Source organism: Euprymna scolopes, chromosome 20 (assembly GCF_053919585.1).
Source record: "Euprymna scolopes isolate OS-2025 chromosome 20, ASM5391958v1, whole genome shotgun sequence".
In the NCBI taxonomy this organism is placed as follows: domain Eukaryota; kingdom Metazoa; phylum Mollusca; class Cephalopoda; order Sepiida; family Sepiolidae; genus Euprymna; species Euprymna scolopes.
Window position 1 is genome coordinate 26,025,608 of NC_136501.1, and position 22,057 is coordinate 26,047,664.

Genomic DNA, 22,057 nt, shown 5'->3' on the forward strand with positions numbered 1-22,057 from the left:
TTTCTCTCTCTATCTATCTATCTCTCCTTTTCTCTCTCTATCTATCTCTCCTTTTCTCTCTCTATCTATCTCTCCTTTTCTCTCTCTATCTCTCTCTCCTTTTCTCTCTCTATCTCTCTCTCCTTTTCTCTCTCTATCTCTCTCTCCTTTTCTCTCTCTCTCTCTCTCTCTCGTCTGCTATCTCTTTTATTGGTCCAGATAACGTCTACATTCCAACATGCATTGACTTGAAATCTGGATCAATCTTGCTGACCCAATCTCCAAGGATTCTACGTTCCACATTTTGACCTCTTTGACATCATCCTGGGCATCCAAATCCAGGCTTTTGACCGACTTTTCTTTGATGTCACTCCCGAGGATCTGGATTATCCAACAATATTTTTCTAAAGAAATATTCTAAAATACACTCAACATGTTATATAAAGGGAGCTTTGTGTGTGTGTGTGTGCGCGTGCATGCATGTATATATATGTGTGTGTGTGTGTGTGTGCAATGTTCATACTTAACAACATTTGGGATGATAATAACAAGATAATTTTCAAACCCATATGACTTCCTAAATATTCATAATTTTCTAAAATATTCTCAAATTCATTCTATATGTTATATAATGGGAATTGTGTGTGTGTCCCGCTAAAAGTTCCAAATTACAAAACAAACATCCACAAAGTTAGTATTTTCTTGATATGTTTAGCCTGAATGAATAATATCTTAAATTAAAAAAATTATTTATATTTGACTCTGAACTCATCTGGTTAGGTTAGTTTTTGCTGCATTTTATGTACTGAAGGGCAATAACTGATTTTTTTTTTTTTTGTTATCAAGGAGATACTTTGCTAATATTGACTCCTTCCTCAAGGAATCAATATAAAAGAGAGATGTGTGTGTGTGTGTGTGTGTATGTCAAAAAGGAGGAATGATCTGGGGTGAAGGAGAAAGAAAAGTTGGGATGATGGTGAGGAAAACAAGTGAGAGAGAAAGAAAGATAGACAAATAGAGAGGGGTAAAGGATGTAGAAGTTTTAATAGAAATATGCTACACTTTTGCCTCAGACAGCACCGGGTAACCTTACTAGTTAAATATAAACAAGGAATAATTAAGCAAATATAAAAAAAAACTGCTTTGTATAAGATTGGGTAATAAAGAAAATGTAAATGGGAAGAAGTTACCGTATATTTCGACGTATAAGACGAGCCTTAAAGTTAAAAAGATCATCTTTAAAAACCAATATCTCATAAGATATGGGGTTTTGCAACATCTAGCCGAGGCTAAACAAACATGGTTTCGTGATTTAGCAGTCATCTTATACAAGTAACTGATATATGATAAATTTATTAAAATTTGCTCCCATTTTTAACCTCGTCTTATCTGATGGTCGCCTTATATGCCAAAATATACGGAAATTGATAAAGGTGATTCTAAAATCCTGTCAATATGAAAATACAAGTTTAGTAAAACATGATTTTTGAATGACATAAGCAGTGAAGTCTGATCAAATTCTTTACTTCACATTAAAATTTTCAGGATTCTGAACTATGGAAGTTAGAATGAAGCATTTTAAAAATCCACACCTTTGTTTTTATCACAGAGTACTTTTATAGATAAAAAAAAATATAATTTAATTTTGTAGATTTTGTTCATTAAAAAAAACAAACAAAGGAATATTGAATTCCCAGAGCCCTGAAAACTATGCACATTCTCTTTTAAATAAAAGTGCTATCAATAGTATATTATAGATAAAAAAAATATGAGGAGTGCATGAAAAATATTTTGTGCATGTTCAGTATAATAGGATTTCAAAAAAGGTAAAAACATTATTATGTACTTGCATGGCATGTCGTAATTAGTAAAAATTCCAAAAATTATGAAAAATGATTGAGTAGATCTGCTAAATTATTTTTACAAAAAAAAAAAAAAAAAAAGCACAGATATTAGCGGTCTGTCATTTTCTATTTTGAAATGACTGTTTACAATTATTTTTTCAAAATGAAAGTAGAGTTAGCTCTCTTAGATTTTAAGCAATCTTCAACATTATTAAATATGATAAAATTCTATAATTCGATAAATCTTACTTTTACTTGTGATTATTTTTCTACTTTATAATTTTTTTTTCGTAATTTTGGAAATTGTTACTAATCTTTACATGCTAGGTAAATACATAATAGTGATTTTTATTTAAAATTTTTTTTTTTTTTTTTACCTAAAATGCATTTATTTGAAATTCCATTACACTGCACAAACACTAAATATTTCTTTGTTTGAAGTTGTAATCGAACATTTGGTTTATTAACTCTATATTCCTGGATGTAATATATGGTGTAATGCTAAAGTCATTCCTTTCAATTAGAGTGCTGAAAGTACATTGGGTTCTGAATTTTAATTTCATAAATATCTAAAAAAATGAAATAAAATCTTTGCGTTAAGAGATTTATTGTTCATTTTAAATGAGGCATGGTTGGCCTAAGGAAAAAAAAAATGATTCTGCTGCAATGATCTAACCTTAATCTTGTGCGGGAAGCCATGTTTAACAACACTGCTGTTGCTCTACTGATTAAGCTAAACAATCCAGATAAATCAGTGGCAGAATTTTTATTTTTTTATTTTATTTATTTTTTTTTCGCTGGCCAACATAATATCTTTGTCGTAACAGATAACAATGTCTAAAAATAATAATTTAAAAAAAAGGTGCAACGAACCTTCATTCTATATTTTTGATTGAAAAGTCATTCCTTATTTTAAAAAATCTTGTGAATTATTTATGAATCATATTCCTGAGAAAGAAATGAATACAAGAACAACATGCATAATGTTAAATTTTATATAAAATTCAAATTGTGAATTTCATATCAAGTGCTTTTAATACCGTGGACCTTTATCACTTAAACATTCAATATGCCTACCATAATTTGCCTTTATTTTTTCAAGCTGCTTGGGAAACACATCAATTAATCTTCCTAGGAACTCTTGTAGAATGCCAGTGTTGATTCAACTATTTACTTTCCTGGGAAATAGTGAGGTTGACATGGTCCACATGGCTGGCCAGCTAGAAGCCTTGATTTCACACAATGTAACTTTCAGGTTGGTTTACCCTTTATGACCTGGTTGAATTAATTCGTTCAGTCATAAATAAATGAATATAACAACATAAAGTGGAAATTGATTCAAGCACGCCTTGTACGTATTAGTTCAGTATCTGGGTTGATGCCAGATACTTCCAAATTGCAACTGTTCATTGTATACATTCAGTATGCCGTCATCTGTCTCGGAGAGTGGAGGATTTCGTTTGTTGTCATCAACACACTTTTTCAAGTACTATGGATAACAATCAAGATAAGTTTATGAAATGTAAAAAATCTCAGTGCAGTTTAAATATTGAACTTCATAATTTTCCCAATTTAAAGGCAATCATAGTATCATTATCCTTTAAACTAACTAAAATTAACAAATATTTTTTAATCATCTACATCATAATTCCGGTCATAAAGGGTTAAAGGAACAAGTTTATTCGTAGAAATTAGCAACTTTAGAAAAACTTGAAGGACGACTACAGGAAGTGATTTCTGTCATTCTGGAAGGGTTTCTAGGAAGATCAGTTGATGCAATTCCCGAGCAGCCTGAGAAAACAAAGACAAATGGTTGTGAGGAAATTGAATTTTAAATAAAATTTTGCATCATGTATGTTTTTATATTCATTGTTTGTAAAAAAAAAAAAAAAAAAAAAAAAAAAAAAAAAAAAAAATTTACTCGTATATAAATAAAACAGATGTCTGTCTGTCTGTGTATAAATATTTAATAAATAAACTCCTAAATTACTGATCACACAACACTGAAATGAACAGGAAGCAAGTAATTATATACCAAGGATGGTTTATGAGTAAAATCTTTGTTTGGATAAATGAATAACACGTACAGAAGTCAGCAAGTTGAAATGCAAAATGTTCATTTCAACTTGCCGACATTTCTATTAGTTTGCGCATGCATAAACCAATAATGACTAAAAGTGATTTAGTTATCTATTGATTGGGTTAGCTCAAACAGTAGCTAACATGGCTGGACCACTAAATGAGAGAGCATGACTGAAGCGCTAAATGTTTTGGTTTTGTATCTAGTTGATGGCATGCAAGGCATTTTTTTTTTTTTTTTTTTTTTTAGTCGTGTGCAAGCGACTATAAGTGACTCCGTCGGTCGGTCGGTTGGTCGGTCTGTCCGTAACACTTTTGTGCTTGGCCTTTTGGCCAAGATCAAAGTGTAGTATCTGTTCCGGCAGATGCTGCACTTAAGATAATTTGTACCAGTCAATGGAGGGGAAACCCTCTATACTGGGACAATTATTATTTTTGGTAACCAGAGTGACCCCTTTAAGGGGAGCTGGTTTTTACCTCACATTAAAAACGGCCTTGTGCCTAATTTGCTCAGTGGGGGAGCAAATAAATACCATCTGTTCCGGCAGATACTGCAAGCAAAGACCATATGTGGAGGCAGCCCCACATATAAGACCTTGGTCAATGTAGGGGAAACCCTCCATACCAATTGTCACTATCCAGCTCCCCTACTCCCCAGGGAGCTGGTCCCCATTTCCCCTTCACTTCTCACATTAAAAATCGGCCTTGTGCCTACTTTGCTTGGTGGGGGAGCAAATAAATACAGCTTTTCTTGGTCTTTTGGCCAAGATCAAAGTGTAGTATCTGTTCTTACTACATGCTGTACTTATTCTGATATAAAATGGGGGATCTTTTTCTGTATTAATTTAATGTAAAATGATCACCCACTTTACAACCAGTCAGTCTCAGAGCCATTCGTCATTCTCCAGATCATTCAAGTTGGTTTTGAAGGATTCCAGTTATTTTTTAAGCATTCAAGTCATTCTTAAGGTCAATCAATTCATCCTTAAGTTCATTAAAGTCATTCTAAGTCATTTACTTTTTATTTATTAAAGTCATTTTAGTCCATTTTTCGGTCATTTTAGTTTATCTTTAAGAATTTCATGTCAATCCTACATTCACGCATTCATTCATTACATGAGAGCACGTGACTAATGGCTCTCGGCCTTGTTTTTTAACTTTTGAAATCAATACTATGTAAAATATAATATTCAATAGAGAATTGACTCTATAATAAAATACAAAATCTGCATGAATTCAAATAAATTAAGTGTATTTTATGACTGGCAAGATTCTACCCCCCACCCCGTTAGTTCATAAATACAAGATTTTAAGAATAGGTAGTGACTTTTCAATGACCCTGTATATTTTTGGTGTGATCTGTTCGTTTGCTGAAAGTGATTTTTTTTTTTTTTTTTTTTTTTTTTTTTTAATGTTCAATTGGTGCTGATATGTTTTCAATGTAGTGAGTCTGTGGGACTCACAGGTGAAGATTTGAACGGATCTCCAGGGAAATCCGATAGTTTTCCAACTAAAGTTTCTTAATAAATTGATTGCTAAACTATAGGACTTCCCAGACTGTTTTTTTACTTTCTTGTCTCTTTTATTAATCGCATGGAAACCAGTACATTACTGTGAAATTGCTTTAAGATTTTTTTTGCAATCAAATATAAAAAAAATGAACATTGTCTGCTAAACGTTTTTAGATCATTAAACCTAGGAACTTGAAATTTGGTTAGAATGATCTCCCAGACTGTGCAGGTTATCTTGAACCAATAAAATAAGTAAAGCTGTTGATCAAAGCTCCCTTTTCATTAGTTACTACACCGGCAGGTAGGAAAAGGTGCTACTCCTTTCTTAGGATTGTCATGCTGAGTGTTTAACAATAGTGCATCAGGTACTATTTTTTTTTTTTATCTTTGGTATGATCTGATTGAGGATTGTACCCTAGTCTATCGGCCAATTAGCAAACACTGTAACCATTATGTCAGAGATCATATTTATATTATTCTTCTGTAACTAGAATCCCCATAGCAGCATAAACACCTCGTTTAATGAATGTTTAGCCCTGATTTGAATCGGATTTAAACAATACTTAAATTGTACAAAATTTGAGCATATTTCATTAAAAGAATTTTGGGGTGCTTTGAAGTATTTTCATGTTGAAACTTGTGCATTTATTAAAGAGTTCAAATGAGCCCCAGTATTATGAACTCCTGCAACAGATATTATAACTAGTATTGCTTTTTTGCTGATTTGTGTGTGTGTGTGTGTGTGTGTATATATATATATATATATATATATATATATATATATATATATATATATATAATAGATTTACTAAATGTTTTTATTCTAAAAAAAAAAAAAAGATACAATAATTTTCCTTCAGTTTTCCAAACAGGGAAGATAATTCTGACTTTTGTAAAACAAAACAAAAAAATAAAACAAAAAAACAATAACAGAGATTTTGTATTATTTGGAAAAATTGGAGTACTGTTCTTGCACCTTGAGTGTTATTTTTACAACAACTCACAATCATACTCTGAGTATTGAACCTTCAACCTCCAAATTTTAAAAATTGAATTTTACTCTGGTGTAATGGATGAAGTACTTGGTAAAATTCAGTTATAAGTGACACTCTTACTATAGTTCAATCAGCAGCACGAATAATATTAAGAATACAATTGCAAACTACTTAAGACTTCTAGCCGGTCATAGCTGACGGAATGAGAGCATGCTATCCTTGTGGATTAAAAAAAGGATTTTATTTGAAATTCTGAGTTCGACAGAAACATTCCCAAGTTTAACAGGACTCACCTAATATAGTTCAGAGGTTACATCGGCTGAAATGTAAAAATAAAATTTAAGATAAGAATAGTAGTCCGAATTATATAAATCATTAATCCACGTCTCAAAACTTCATGGACATGATATCAAAGATGAAGAAAAATTGTATTTAAAAGATTTTTATGGATGACTGTAGAGTTGTTCAATATATTGTTCTGCACCGTCTTTACTACTGATGGTTGGTAACCCGTGCACCTCCAAACAATTTGCTTGCTTTTGCATAACAGGAAGCTGAGCAGAATAATAGCTCTCTCACAACTATCACTGTTGTATATTTATTTATTTATTGTGTGTTTAAAAGAATAACTATACACACACACACATACACTATATAAAATAATTATTTTGTATAATTCTGACCCTTCTTCTCTGATGAAAAGCATTTAGCTTTGAAATGCCATGGCCTAAAGAGGTTTTTTTTTTCTTAAATTTCCGCTTATTATTCTGATGATATAATAAAATTATATATAACTTTTATTCCTCATCTTTCATTTATTTATATATATATATATATATATATATATATATATATATATATATATACAGTAGATAAAACAAAACTGGCCACCAACTACTATGAAATTTGAGTGATTACTGCATTTCAGACAAGTGAAGTGTACTCAATCTAAAACCCGTTTGAAACTTTATATGCTGTTGTTTAAAAGAAAAAATGAATGCCGACTGGATTAACTTGAAAGGTCCTACTTGTGGGTTGAAAAAACTTTTGTAATATTGTTTTTTTTCTAACACGCTGATGAAGCTCAAGTTGTGCAAATTATAATTTGATGAACAGTTATATTCTTATATATCAACATTGGGGACTGAAACAGTTTTACACAATCTTGTGACCAATAAAAGCAAAACTTTTCCAAAAATGAGTAAATACTCATGTACCTATCCATATTAACGTGGTGTCATGAAAAAAAAAAAATCTTTATTGTTCTTTTGCAATGAACAACTAAAATTCGTGAAGGATAAAAATGAGAGTTAACGGATGTTGATCTTTTGAATTCTTTAGCTGTATTCTGTTGATAAAAAAATCAAGCTAGTTCATATAGCATTTTTGAACACTCATACATCCCCAATTGCTATACTCATTCCAGTATTTCACATATACTCAATGCAGCCACGTTCCATCCATACCCCACCTATATGGCTTCCAGTAGCTGCATTGTTTATTTAGCAAATGGATGTATTTCTTCCCGCATCTCTTCATACTCTTCATCAACAATCGAGTGTTATTCTTCTGTTCAGGTATTATCTGTTAACCACATACATAAATTTCTATCATTACGGAAAAACCACAGATAGATAATGAATATTGTAACTAGTATTATTTTTGAGGTTCTCCATCTTAAATCTCTTGCCTTACCGAGACGTGAGAGTCTAGTCAATTTGACTTTTTAACTCTTAACTGGAATGTTGAATTGATACCATTCCCAAAGAAATAAACAATCCACTATGGTAACCGCTTTTACCTTCTTTGCATTTCAAAGAAAAAAAAAGAAAATTCAATTTCAAAGAAATACAGAGGTCTCGCTGTTTCATATTTAAAATCTTTAATTATAACATATGAACCTCTTATAATTATTAATAACATATATAAATAATTCAAAAATTATAACATATATAAATAATTCAAAAATTATAACATATATAAATGATTCAAAAATTATAACATATATAAATAATTCAAAAATTATAACATATATAAATAATTCAAAAATTATAACATATATAAATAATTCAAAAATTATAATATATATAAGTAATTCAAAAATTATAACATATATAAACATCTTCAATAATTATAATAACATTGACAGATTCGTACTTGGACTACAATTCTCATCTTGAGTGTTATTTTCACAATGTTTTGGATGATGTAGCATCTAACTGTCTTCAGGTGCCATACTCTGGAATCTGCACGGAATTTTGAATGAACTCTTTATTTAATGTGCAGGGGTAGCATACTATTATTCTATCAGCCATGACTGGTAAAAGTCTAAAGTAATTTGCAGTTGTATTTTTCATAATGTCCTGCACTGAGGATAGAACCTTAAACCTCTACAACTAAATTCATCTTGTACTTTGTCCGTTACGCCATGGTTCCTTGGATAAAGTACTAGAGAAAATTTAGTTGTAAGTGACACTCTTCTAGAAGTTAAAAGTTCAATCCTCAGTGAGGACAATATGAAAAACTAAATTGCAAGCTACTTAAGACTCTACCCAGTCATGGCTGATGGAATGAGAACAAGCTACCACCATTGATTAAATAAAGGGTTCCATTTGCAATTTCATGCTGATTCCGAAGTTCAACAGAAAGATTCCCTGATTTCGACAAGATTCACCTGAAGATGATCAGAGGTTACATCGGCTGAAACGTTGTGAAAATAACATTCAAGATGAGAACAATAGTCCAAACAATACTAATTATCAATCCTCATCTCAAAAATTCAGAAAAATACAATGGCAGAAATTTGAATTATTTTTTTGTTTCAATTAGAAATAATTTGTATTTTTGTGGATGAAGCAAATTTGTCATTTATTTTGATTTTTATCAACTGAACATATTTTGTTTTTTCAGTGTCTTTTAATTCAATATTTTTTTTGTGTGCTTTTGTTGACTATCAACGCTCAAAGTAAGAAATTATTTTTTTCTATATTAAATAGTCATAAATCGTTGGCTTTAAAAATCATTTTATATTTGTCAAATGTAATATCATTCCCTCAACCAAAACTATGAAATTTACACCTATTTAAAAAAAATTTTTTTTTTTAAATTTAATTTAATTTTTATTTAAATTCTTTAAATATATACCCTGAAAAATTGTTTTTATTTTTCCTTTATGAAGTTCATTTGTTTATGATTGTGTTTATTTATTTATTATATATTTTTGGGGCATCTCTTATTCTGATCAATAAGCTTATATAGAATGTCACAATCTAAAGGATTAAATGTGAAAGTTATTTTCATTTACCATGCCTTTGTTGATATCAAAATAAGTGTTATTTAAATCAAGAAGGCAACATATATGGCACCAACAAACGATCCAAAAATAATTATTTGAATGCCTAATCTTTACTACTATTTTTCAAATAGTCCATAATAAATTAATGTTTCATGTTATATATTTGTAATTTTTTCATCCTATTTTGTCTCTCTATGTGCAATAGTTTCAACATTGTTAACCAGTAAAATGATTTGATTAACAAGAATGGATAACTAAAAAGCCTTTCTTAAATTAAGCTAACAGTGCTTGCTAGAATTCTTACTGACAGACATCTGTGAGAAGAGAAAAGGGAAGAAAGAGGGTCCGACTAGCTGGCTTGATTACTTTCTCTCCTTCTTCTCTTCCTTCCTCTTTCATGTTAATGACACCATTTTAAAAAAAAAATGTTTTTACACCCAATGATTGTTTTGATCTCGTAGACAAACCAGTTTTGCATCTGTGTTTAAATGTTAATTTCTGGCAATTTGGGAAATTGACTCGATTTTCAACAACTAAATTGTTTATATGTATGAATGTGTGTGTGTGTATATATACATATATATATATATATATATATATGTGTATATGAAATTAGTATACTTAGCATTTTTTTTTTCATTCAAGCAAGCATTATTGAATACAACGATTATACTATTGTTTTGTTTTTTTTTAATTTTAGTTTTTTAATTTTTCATATAATCCTTTTTTATATCAAAACTGAAGATATTAATAAAAATCATGAGCGCTTTTGATTTGATTGTGAATTATCTTCAGGTGAGTTAAAATATATGTGTGTGTGTGTGTGTGTGTGTGTGTGTTTTAGAAATTTTTCAACCTCTAACATTATATATATATATATATATATATATATATATAAACAAAAAAAAACAAACAACTATTAGTCTAAAGTCCTTCATTGGAAAGTAAATAACTTGTAAATCAATTAATCTTTTGAATTCGCAGCATTAGTTTGCTTCCAAGAATTTAAACTAGTCCTATTATTATCGTAGGGATCTTCAGCTATTTACCATGGAAAACTGTTTTGAAGATTTAAAAACTAAAATTATATATAGCATATTTAGTGTTATATATGTAACCGATTGGCTAGGAATCAAACGAAATGTCGAATACAATTACCTCCCTTGAAACAACTCTCACTAGTATTAGTGAAAACTATAATTGGATGAACAAACTTTCACACTTCAAGTCTATTTGAACATTGGACTGCTATATGCAAAGATCTTTTAAAAAATGTGACCATTATTTCAGTTTTTTTAAATTTTTTTTTTATTACCTGGTTTTGGATTATTTTTTCCTGTTTTTATTTTCTGATGAGAAGCGTTTTTGTTTCTAAATGATCAAAAAGAAAAATCCAATTGTTTATTCCTTGTATTACCTAATGCTTCGAAAACGTTTGTAAAAAATTGGCTTTGTGTGAACTTTTTTTTTTTTTTTTTTAAATTTAATTTAAATACTATTTTAAAATCTGTCTCAAACTCTGTTTTATTGTAAGATGAAATATTGAGCTTCACCTGTTTTTTTTTGTTTTTTTTTTTGTTTTAATTTTTCTTATTTTGTTTTTCATGGGGATGGGGCATTCTACAGAATGCCAGACATTTCAATCACTCCAACCAAGAGATCTTTTTAAGATTCTAAACCGTTCTTTTGAGTGCACTTGGTTCACCAGATATATTCGACAGGTAGTTTTTGAAATTCTTTTTCATGAGTCCAGTTGCTCCTATAATTACTGGAATGATGGAAATCTTTTTCTGCTTGTCTATTCAGGTTATGAATAAAATTCATTATGAAAGCTCCATTTTTTTTTTTTTAAAGCGAGAATGATATCAAAACATTTTTGATAATAACAAAACACAAATAAATAGAAAAAAATTATTGTACTGCATCATGTGGTTTTATACTGCCCTGTACTACACCATCTTCTTTTAGCTTTGGTGCTTGTGCAATATAATGAAATTTCAAACAAATATACACATTCTTACCTGTCATATTGAAATTACTATAAATTTTAAAAATTACGAAAAATGATTCAGTAAAAATAATCATCTATAATATAAATCTCACCTGTTTAAATGAATGTATGTATGTATATATGTCTGCCTAAAACTTTCGACAAAGGCCATGGATTTTCACGAGATCGGATGAATAACATCGAAAAATTGGCCAAAAACATTAATTCACTGGCAGTTTTCTACAAGGCGGGGTCGATTTTTTGCAAGCATATCAGTATTGACTTTGCCTAATTTTAACATTTCGAACTTCCGGTCGCATCATGGAGTAGTGGTAAGACGTCAGATTTTCTTTCACTTTCGTTTCCGTCTTCGCGTCACAGGTTCGAGCCTGCCTGCTTGCTACCACTTTTTTTTTGCTCAACACACATCTCCAAACATCCAGGCACCCAGGCTAGTTACAAATAAAAATAGAATTTATGGCATTCTATTATGTTTTAAAGTGGAAGAGCCGTGCAACCAATTCTGTATGACAAAATGACTTATCTCCCTTACTTCACTTGAAATCCACCATTAAAAAAAAAAAATGTGTCAAACCACTGGTGTCTATAATTTTTTGTGAAAAATACATCTAGCACATCTAGTAGATCAGTTTTTGTAACTTTTGGAATTTATACTTATTTTGACATAACGGGTAAGTATGTAATAGTATTTGTTTTTTACCTGAAATGCATTTGTTTGAAATTCCATTATTACTGCACAAGCATTTTAGCTTTTCATAGGTATTGGAAGGCAAAATGACCTGTTATTACTTACTGAATTTCAGACCTTGTTTTTCTTGTGGGATTTCTTTTAAAGAGAAGGTCTTCAGAAAAAACAAACAAAAAAAATTGATTAAAATCAGTTTATTGGAGAAATTTTGTGAATAACTCCGGAAATTTTTGTAAATGTGATGAAATCATTTGTGATCCCCTTTGCAAAAATGTGTGGCAAGTATGGGACATTTTTTTTTTTTTTTTTTTTTTTTTTTTTGATGTGTATATATATATATATATATATATATATATATTGTCCATTTTATAAATTTTAATAGTGCCATTACGGAATTTTATAAACTGCCTTAAATAAAACAAAGATATAACTAAGGAAAATAATCAAGATTGATAACCTGCATGCTTACTGGACTTGGTAGCTCTTGATTTTCTTCTTGTAGGATTTCTTTAAAATCGATACTTTCTGAAGAAAACCACAAACAATTGATCAATTAGAGTTATTTATTGAAAAAACTTCCAGTTTGTAGTAGAATGGGGCCGAAACTGGATGGTAATGTTCAATGTTCCCAAGACTCAGCTTATTTCCTTTAATAATTACAAAAAACCTTCTCAACCACTGATTGCATCGCTAATGATACACTACCTGAAAGTACTCTTCAAGCATTTTGGCTTAACATTCACAAACAACATGAATTGGAACAAATTCATTGAGGTAATTACTAAGGTTGCCACGAGGAAAATGGGCTCTCTCTACTGTGCTAAAAGGTTACTCACATCTGAGAGTATCTGGGATCTCTACAAAGTGATTATTCACCCATGCATGGAATATTGTTGTCACATCTGGGACAGTGCATCTGCTACTGGTCTCTCGCTCCTAGATAGGTTGGGGGCTCTTTTTAAAACCCTATCAGGCCCTACACTGTAAGCCAAACTCCAACCTCCGTCCCATCGCCAAAATGTCGCATCCCTGTGTCTATTTTACCAGTACTTCAATGGTAAGTGCTTGGACAGACTCAAGGCACTAGTACACTCCCCACCCCTCAATATAAATATCTCTGACAAATCAGACAAGCCACCCTTACACTATAGCGATCCCTAGATACCATGAAGCCTTCTTCTCAAATCATTTCTTCCCTCAAACTGCTAGATGTTGGAATTCCCTCCCGGCTCCTTGCTACCCTGACTGTACTCACACACAGAAATTTAAGTGTAATGTGAACAGACATATCGCTTCCCAACTCCCTACATAGTATACCTATAAATCTAGTCTCAAATAGTAGTCCCTTATGACTTAGTGGCACTGTACCTTGTTTAAGGTGAACAAAAAAAAAACAGTAAAAAAAAAAATACTCTGGAAAATTAAAAAAAAAAAAAGTGAGGGAAGCATTTTTGGGTACTTCGCAAAAATGTGTGGCAAATACAGGACATTTGGTTGAATGATATTCATTTTAATTATATCAATGTTGTTTATTGCATATAAGTTTTGTTATCGGAAATATAGTTTTGATATCATTAAAAATTGAAAATTGCTGACTTTTTGAAAACCTGGTGTGATTATTATATATGTGTTTATAAGTGGAACCATTGTCAGATGGGTTTAAATGAAAGTCATGATGATATAATAATATTTTGTTTCTTTACTAACAAAAGTTTTTATCAAAGTGACTAGAAATTGTATAATTTTATTGTTTTTTGTTTTTTTTTTACAAAATTTGAATATAAGAATGGAAATGAGAGAGGTGATAGTCTTGGGGAGGGAGGAAGGGGAGTAATGTTGAAATTCTGTTTCCAGAACTTTTTTTTAGACATCACTGCCACCCATCCTGGACAGGGGAGGTTGAAGATCGGTGAGTATACTTGATCGAGGGTAGGGGCAGTATCACTCCAATCTAGTATATTTACAAGAAAGGGGAGGAATTCAAAAAGAAACACCTGTAAAGTTTTTGTTTGGTTTAAAGTGTGAAATAATGAAAAAGGGAAAGTTTATGGTTAGTTGACATTACTCTGCCTCCAGCATCATACGATACTGCTTATTTTAATGAATTTTTATCCATTTATTTATTTATTTTTTACTTTAAAAATTATAAAGTTTGAAAAGATTTGATGCACCGTCTGTTTAAAATCGGTGAAAACTGCTGCTTTATTAAGTCATCTGTGTTTTTTTTTTTGCTTAGTTATTTTTCTATCTATTCTTTTGGATTTTATCCTTATATGGATATTATATATAATTCCTAAGTTTATACAAACATGAGGTGTGTATCCCTTTATACTATCGGCCATTTTTTTGTTTTTCAAATAACAAGCTCCTCTGATCATTGGGATTCAACAACACAGTAAGTTAAAAGAAGACGACCAAATTTAGTTAGCCATATTTTATTTATTTCAATTTCTCATTTGAAATTGCTTATATGGTTGAAATAAATTTATAATGAGTTATGGCTAATTGAAATTTTTGGTTCTTTTATTTTTTATTTTTGCTCTGATATGCATGGAGCTCTTTCCTGCAGAATTTACTCTATCCTCTACGTACACAGCATACTAATATATATATATATATATATATATATATATATATATATACACACAATTGTTATCAAACAATATATCTTTAACAAAGCAAAACTTATGAAGATAAGAAAAGCTCAACACTATTAAGAGGAGCAAACAAATATACGAAATAAAAGAGGAGGACTAAAAGTTATATATTACTAGGGCTATGACAACAGCATATTCTTTTCATTGTTTTGACTCAAGTATATATCCGACACAGTTAATCAACCGAGAACCACATCACTCTGTGTAAAAGCGTTTAAGATATCAACGGATACACACTCAAGAGTTAAAACAAATAAAAAAAGAATATGCTGTTGTCCTAGCTCTACATATTACTTTATTACATCATCAAAACAACAAGGAAACCTAAAAGGAGAAAATTATTTTTTACCATATTATCCTATTCTTTCGTTCTCGTTTCATATCTAAATGTTAGTAAGCCAGTTTTTATCTATATTTGCATTTTGCATAACTCTGGCCCATTTCCTCTTCTGATGAGAAGCACCTAACTTCGAAATACCATGGCCTAAAGATTTTTTTTACTTAATTTTCCCCTTTTACTATTCCTTATTGTTCTGATGATATAATAAAGTGATATTTAACTTCTATTCCTCATCTTTTGTTTAATATATTAAATTTATGTTTAAAATATTTGAAACTCAGGGAGGTCTGCTAGTTCATTCAAGAGACGAATGCATTTAAAAAAAAAATTCTGTTTTGCCAAATCGCTTATTTTTGACATCATTAAAGTCAAAGTAAATTTCTGTAAAAAAAAAAAAAAAAAAAAAAAAATAAAAAATAAACCAAAACAAAACAAACAAACAAAAAAAAATTATATATTATATTAGTACTGGTAACGTTTTAGTTTGTACGAGTTGACTCCCAGAAACTTACTGCGTCTATGTAATAATGCTGAATTATACGTAGAGTAATATTTTATTTATGCAAAAATTTTGACTACATATGTGCAGGTATGTTTCAGCTATAGCCTTATCAAGTTCAAATTGCTTGATGCCAGTCCACTGCTCTTCATTACTGTTGGACCATCCTGAGGAGATTTAGTCTTGATAAAACTATAGCTGAAGCATGTCTGCATATATGTAGTTAAAATGTTTGTAGAATAAAAATTGATATCAAAACTATATATGAGTATGCGTGTGTATTAATCTATGCATAAACAGTCTCTCTCTCTCTATTTTTTTTTTTCACTTCATATTTAACTGTGATTAATAGGTGCTAACAGATTTCTATATATTCGTCCAGAGAAAATCGGAATTGATAATAAATGATGTAAAAAAAAAAAAAAAAAAATCTTATTCATTTTATCTGCCGAATATTTGTCGCTATTTCTACTATGTCTGTCTGTCTGTGTATTAAAGTGATATTAATGCAGTGGTTACTGGCATAGACTATAGAGATTAGAATGCCATATTCAAGGCTTGCTAGAACTACTGTGTTACTTATAGTCTCACACCCCTCGCATGGAATACTATAGAAGACTCGACTCTCAAGCCTGTTAAATTGATATTTTTAAATCTAATCATATGCCTTCTTTAAAAGGTGCTGTTTTTAATTTAAATAAAAAATTATATTAAAGACACCAACCTCAGATATTACAAAAATCCTATCCCTCCAAAATTACTTTGACACGATAGGTAAGAATACACAGGTATTTTAATTTTTAAAGTAATGTTGTTCTATATGTAGATCTATTTCTTTGCCATTTTAAAATCATCAATAAAACTAATGAAAAATAAAAAAAAAATAATTATATGCCTGAGAACAAAAATGTTTAAATGAAAAAACAAAAACAAACAAAAAACCACGTTTGAGAAAGAGAGGGGTGTGTGGGTTATTTCTTTACAAATTTTAAGCCGATTTTGTGTAAATAAAAAAAAGAATGTGTTTGTGTCATTCAACTAGCGTGTTTGTTTTCCTTGAATAGAACTCTTCAATGTCATTTAAACATCTGTTTTTTTTTCAAATTAGCTATTCAAGAAACTCTTTGATTTTTAATGAAAAAATTATTTGTGTTTGATTCTAATGATGATTTTTTTTTATATGAAGATAATTTGGAAAAATGGTTATGAAATTAAAAAATTTTTTAATGATTTTTTTGTTTGTTTTGTATTCTATTTTTCATTTCTAGTTTAACTTGAGTATGATTGAATTTCTTCATGGATTATATTTTATGATTAGTTTTCTCTTGGAAAATATTAAAAAATACATTGGTTCTCACTTCTATTTAATATTCTGAGTGTTCCTTCCTTAGTTAGTCCATATGTGACACTTTGAAAAATGCCAAATACAATCTTTGAAGATCAAACTGCTTAAAAAAAGGCAAAATTTGGCTTAAAAAAAACAAAACAATCAGGTCAGGTAATCCTAGACAAAAATATGAGAATAACCTCCCTTTGTAACCTCATTTTCGAATATCATTATAATAATATATGATCCTTGCTGTTATGGTGTGAGAAAAAAACTCGAAATTTCGATTTGCAACAGTTCTTTACCAAGGAAAGAAGTCATCGAAACGTTATATATAAAAAAGAAGAACATTTGAAAGAAACAGGCCCCCAAAAAACAAAAATCAATGACTTGCAAGAGGTGTTGGACTGAAGGAGTAAATTAAATTACAATGTGATTTTATTTTTTATTGAACTATGTAGCACAATATTACCTTCTGAGTATTATTAATTTCTCATTTGGGTCAATTTTATATTTAAAATACAATGGACACTATTTTTTTTTTTTTTTTTTTTTTTTTTACAAAGGCATCACCACATTATCAAGGCCCAGAGGCCACTCAAGGATAAGGGTTAAAGAGTGTACAGTAGAAATTGGTCAATATAGTAATCATTAGTAATGAAAATTTGGTAAATTTAATAACTTATATGGAACGGCTCATCAAGAACTTATTTACTTTAGACTTGAACACAACCATATTGTAGTCAGCCGGAAAGCAGGAAAACGGAAGACAATTCCACAGGCGTGCAGTTCTAAGAAAGAAGCTTTGTTCATGGAATCTACGTTTAGGTTTAGGCACAGATAAAGAGTGGGGGAAATTATTGATAGTGTTTACAGCTAGACGAGTGTTTCTTGTGAAAGTTTGGCGAGGGGGGACCATAGATTGAAGCTCAGTTGAACACTTTCCATGAAAATAACGATACATCAGAGACAAACTCGCAACATCTCTTCTGTGAGATAGAGGTTGCAAGGAGGAGAAAAGGACATCTCCTACGAGGCTACGAAGTCTATTTTGAACTCTATCAAGGCAGGACAAGTCCTTTCTAGCAGCTCCTGCCCAGATGTGGCAACAGTATTCCATCCTTGGACGTACCTGGCTCTTATATAGGTAGAGAATAGCATCAGCAGTGAGATATCTACTGGATCGATAGAAAGATCCCACCATTTTTCCAGCGGCCTTGGCAACAGATTTGATATACGTGTTCCATTTAAGATCAGGAGTAATGGTCAAGCCCAGAAGCTTGTCAAAACTTGAGGCCTCCTGAAGACGAGAGCCATTCATTTCAATTGATGACAAATGTGAATTAGAATGTTGATGTAAAGAGAGAAGCTTGGTTTTAGATGCATTAAAAGTAACCAGCCACTCCTTTCCCCATTGTACTACGTGCTCAAGATCAGAGGAGAGAGAATTGGAGAGAACTTGGTCGTTTACTGTCTTAGATGTGGTACCATAAATGGTAGTGTCGTCAGCATAAATGTCTACAAATGATGTAAGGATATGATTTGGAAGATCATTAATGTAGATCAGGAAAAGAGTTGGGCCCAGGATGGATCCCTGAGGGACACCGGCATTAATACTGTGAGCTTCTGATTTTTGCCCCTCAACTACTACTCTTATGAACCTATCAGAAAGAAATGATTTAATAATTGAGAAGACTTTTCCAGCTATACCATAGCTAGCGATCTTATGAAGTAAACCTTTATGCCATACCCTATCAAAGGCTTTAGATATGTCAAGAGCAATTGCCCTAGAAAGATTGCCACCGTCGAGAGATTTGCTAATCCTATGCGATATAACTGTAAGGACATCTGCTGTAGATCTAGCAGAACGGAAACCATATTGAGTGTCACTAAGAAGGTTATTTTTGTTGAGATGTTTGATTACTTCTGTATTTAACACAGATTCTAGCAACTTACTCATGACGCACAGGAGACTTATTGGCCTGTACTGAGAGGGGGATGAGCGATCACCTGAATTCTTAAATACAGGGCATACTGATGAGATTTTCCAGGGAGATGGGAAACTATTCTCCTTAAGACAACGTTTAAACAGTTTTGTAAGTATGGGCGCTAATTCAGGTTGAAGTTTTTCGAGTACTATAATTGGAATACCATCAGGGCCAGTTGCTTTACTGGAATCAAGGTTTTTGATTAGCTTGGCAACATCACGTACAGATATACGTATATCACATAGCGTGTTTTCTGATACAGGAGGAAATATTGGAGGTTGGCGGTCTTGGTCGCAAAGGGTAGAATTAGCTGCAAAGTTCTTGACAAAGAGTTTGGCTTTGTCTGATGCTGACGAGATTACCTCAGGTCCATTGATAATAGTTGGGATGGAGCACACGCTTCTATTCAGGATTCTGTTTGCTATTTGCCAATTTTCATAGAAATACAGTAAAACTCCTTTAATTTGAACTTCCTCTAAAGTTGGACTTCTTCTAAACCTGGACTTTCTCTAAACTTGAACTATCTCGTCATTGAAATTGTATTAGCATATTTGATGCGGAGTTTCAGTAAAACTGTTTACATGGTTTAGTCAGATATTGCGCAGAAATGTTAATATTGGTACTATGTAATTAATGTAGATTAGCTATTGATAATTAATTTACACTAACTGTAAATTTTTTTTTTCCAGATTGCTATATCGAAAATAGTGTAAAACAACCCATCACAATGGGTCTAGAAAAAATTCTGGAAACCAAATGGTTACCGACTAACCATGCTGTTCTTACATCACTTAATGCAAATGATGTTGAAATGTGGGTGCAACAAGATGAGGAAACTACTGATCAATATCCTGAAGGCAGTAATGGCGATGAAAATAGCGACAGCTCCAATTCTCTTGAACCTAATGTAAATAACCAAGAACACTCTGATGAAGCAATATCATGGGATGATGCAGAAAAGTCTATGGAGACGGTTATAACATTTCTAGAAAAAAAGTCCTTACTTTAGTGACAACTATGTTTTGCAAGCAATGTCACTCCGAAGAGATATAATCATAAAGAAGCTACAGAACCAAGAAATTGTAGATTTTCATGATCGCTTATGGAATACAATGGCAGCGCCCGAGAGCTCAATCGATGAAAATAGAAACTGCAATGAGACTCATTCAATGAATAAATAAAAAAACTGTATTTTACATAAATGTATGATTTCTGTAGATGATAACTTAGGTAATAAATACCTAATGAGTAGAGTAAAGAGTAAGAGTTTTTTATCATGAAACTTGAACAGCATCCTCTAATTTGAACGAAGCGGATGTTCAAATTATAGGAGTTATACTGTATTAATAAACTCATATTTACTGCATATTATTTTTTTCTTTCCAGAAAACTAATTTTTTTGTACTCTCCAGAAAAATATTTGTTGATTAAATATATTTCTCATTCCATGGAAATTTCCACGAGTCCTGCTAGTATTTAATAATTTTTTTCCTTCCAAATTCTCCTTGTTTTTATCTTCTTTTACTTTTATTTTTTCTTCATATTTTTTCTTCTTTTTCTTTTTCTTCCTCTTCTTTTTTTTTTCTTCCTCTTCTTTTTCTTTTACTTTTTCTTCAGACAGGTTTTCATGGCTTGCACAGATCTACTTTTTGCTCAGACATCTGTTTGCCATTTAGTTGGATCCATATTATCCCCTTCATGTCAAAATTTCAAATCCTTGTCTGTCATTGGCCACAATTATCAACTTTCATAATGTAGGCTCTGTTCGGTTTATCCACCCATTATTGTGCTTGACATGACAAAACCAGTGGAGACGCTGCTCACGTACTGCTACATGCAAAGGTGGGATTTGAAGTTTTCCGCAAAGAACGGAGTTGCTGACATGCTCTGTCACTGTTGTTTGTGGATATTTAGCAAAACATGACTTCTTTGCTCTACAAAAATCGTTGCTTGTCCTGGGCTGTAATTTAAATAAAAGCAATATATTTTATAACCAATAAGAATTTGGGTTCTCTTTCCCAAAATTATGTAAATCGATCAAGTCGATTAAGGGCATTTTCTGTTGACTAATGCTGGGTGTTGTCGAAGTTTCTGATGCATTTCATCCATCTGTTGACAGTACTTTCCGCCATAATAGTTTCGCCTGAATTAAAAAAAACTAATAGATAAGACTGGTTGCAGACCACTAAACAGTCTGCACGGCTTTCTTTGGATGCAACTCTGGTTTTGGAAAGTGTCGTGGAGCTTCGTCAGTGTCTAACCACTGAGCTGAGCATCGTCGGTTGTCATAAAGAACCCACTTTTCACCACAAGTGACAACCCGAAAACAACAAAATACATAATTTGAAATCAAAATGCAAAATTCCGCAAGAAGTTTCTAATCATCCTAATATAATGGACAACAATAATATATCTCCATCTTCATTTACCGGGATTCAAAGTCATCCTTTTGTTGGTGCTTGCCAGCATCTGTCTTATTCTGTTCTCGCATCTCTAGGTGTGTCAAAAACTTTGTGAAAAATATTGAATAATTCGACCCCTGTCTTTCCAAGCTTATAACTACTTGAAAAATGTAATTCAAACACTAATTTTTTTGAAATTAAAGGAGCAAGGACCAAGGTTTTATTTAAAATTAAAAAAATAAAAAACAAAAAAAGAAGCGTGATTTAAAAAAAAAAAAAAGTTTTAAACTTCGGACTTTACAGGTAAATTTCTGCTTTTTTAAATACTGCTTTTTTTTTTTTGTTTTAAATTTGAATATATTATTTATTGATATTTTATCTTCAATTTGTGATATATACAACTTTGGTGAGTAAATTATTTACTTTTTAATAGACTTTTCAA

The 22,057-nt window shown here is 31.2% G+C and overlaps 1 protein-coding gene and 1 pseudogene across 1 annotated transcript in view; both read left to right on the top strand.

Annotated features, from left to right (window-relative positions):
• LOC145241376 (putative palmitoyltransferase ZDHHC24) overlaps positions 1-21,898 on the top strand; it is a 42,057-nt gene extending 20,159 nt beyond the window's left edge. Inside the window, exon 3 of the mRNA XM_080104258.1 lies at positions 19,903-21,898. Within this exon, the coding sequence (XP_079960384.1) occupies positions 19,903-19,921 (19 nt within the window). The 3' untranslated portion in view covers positions 19,922-21,898. The remainder of the gene's footprint in view (positions 1-19,902) is intronic.
• On the top strand, positions 4,646-4,770 carry LOC145241795 (U2 spliceosomal RNA; annotated as a pseudogene).
• Positions 21,899-22,057: the final 159 nt, after the last annotated feature.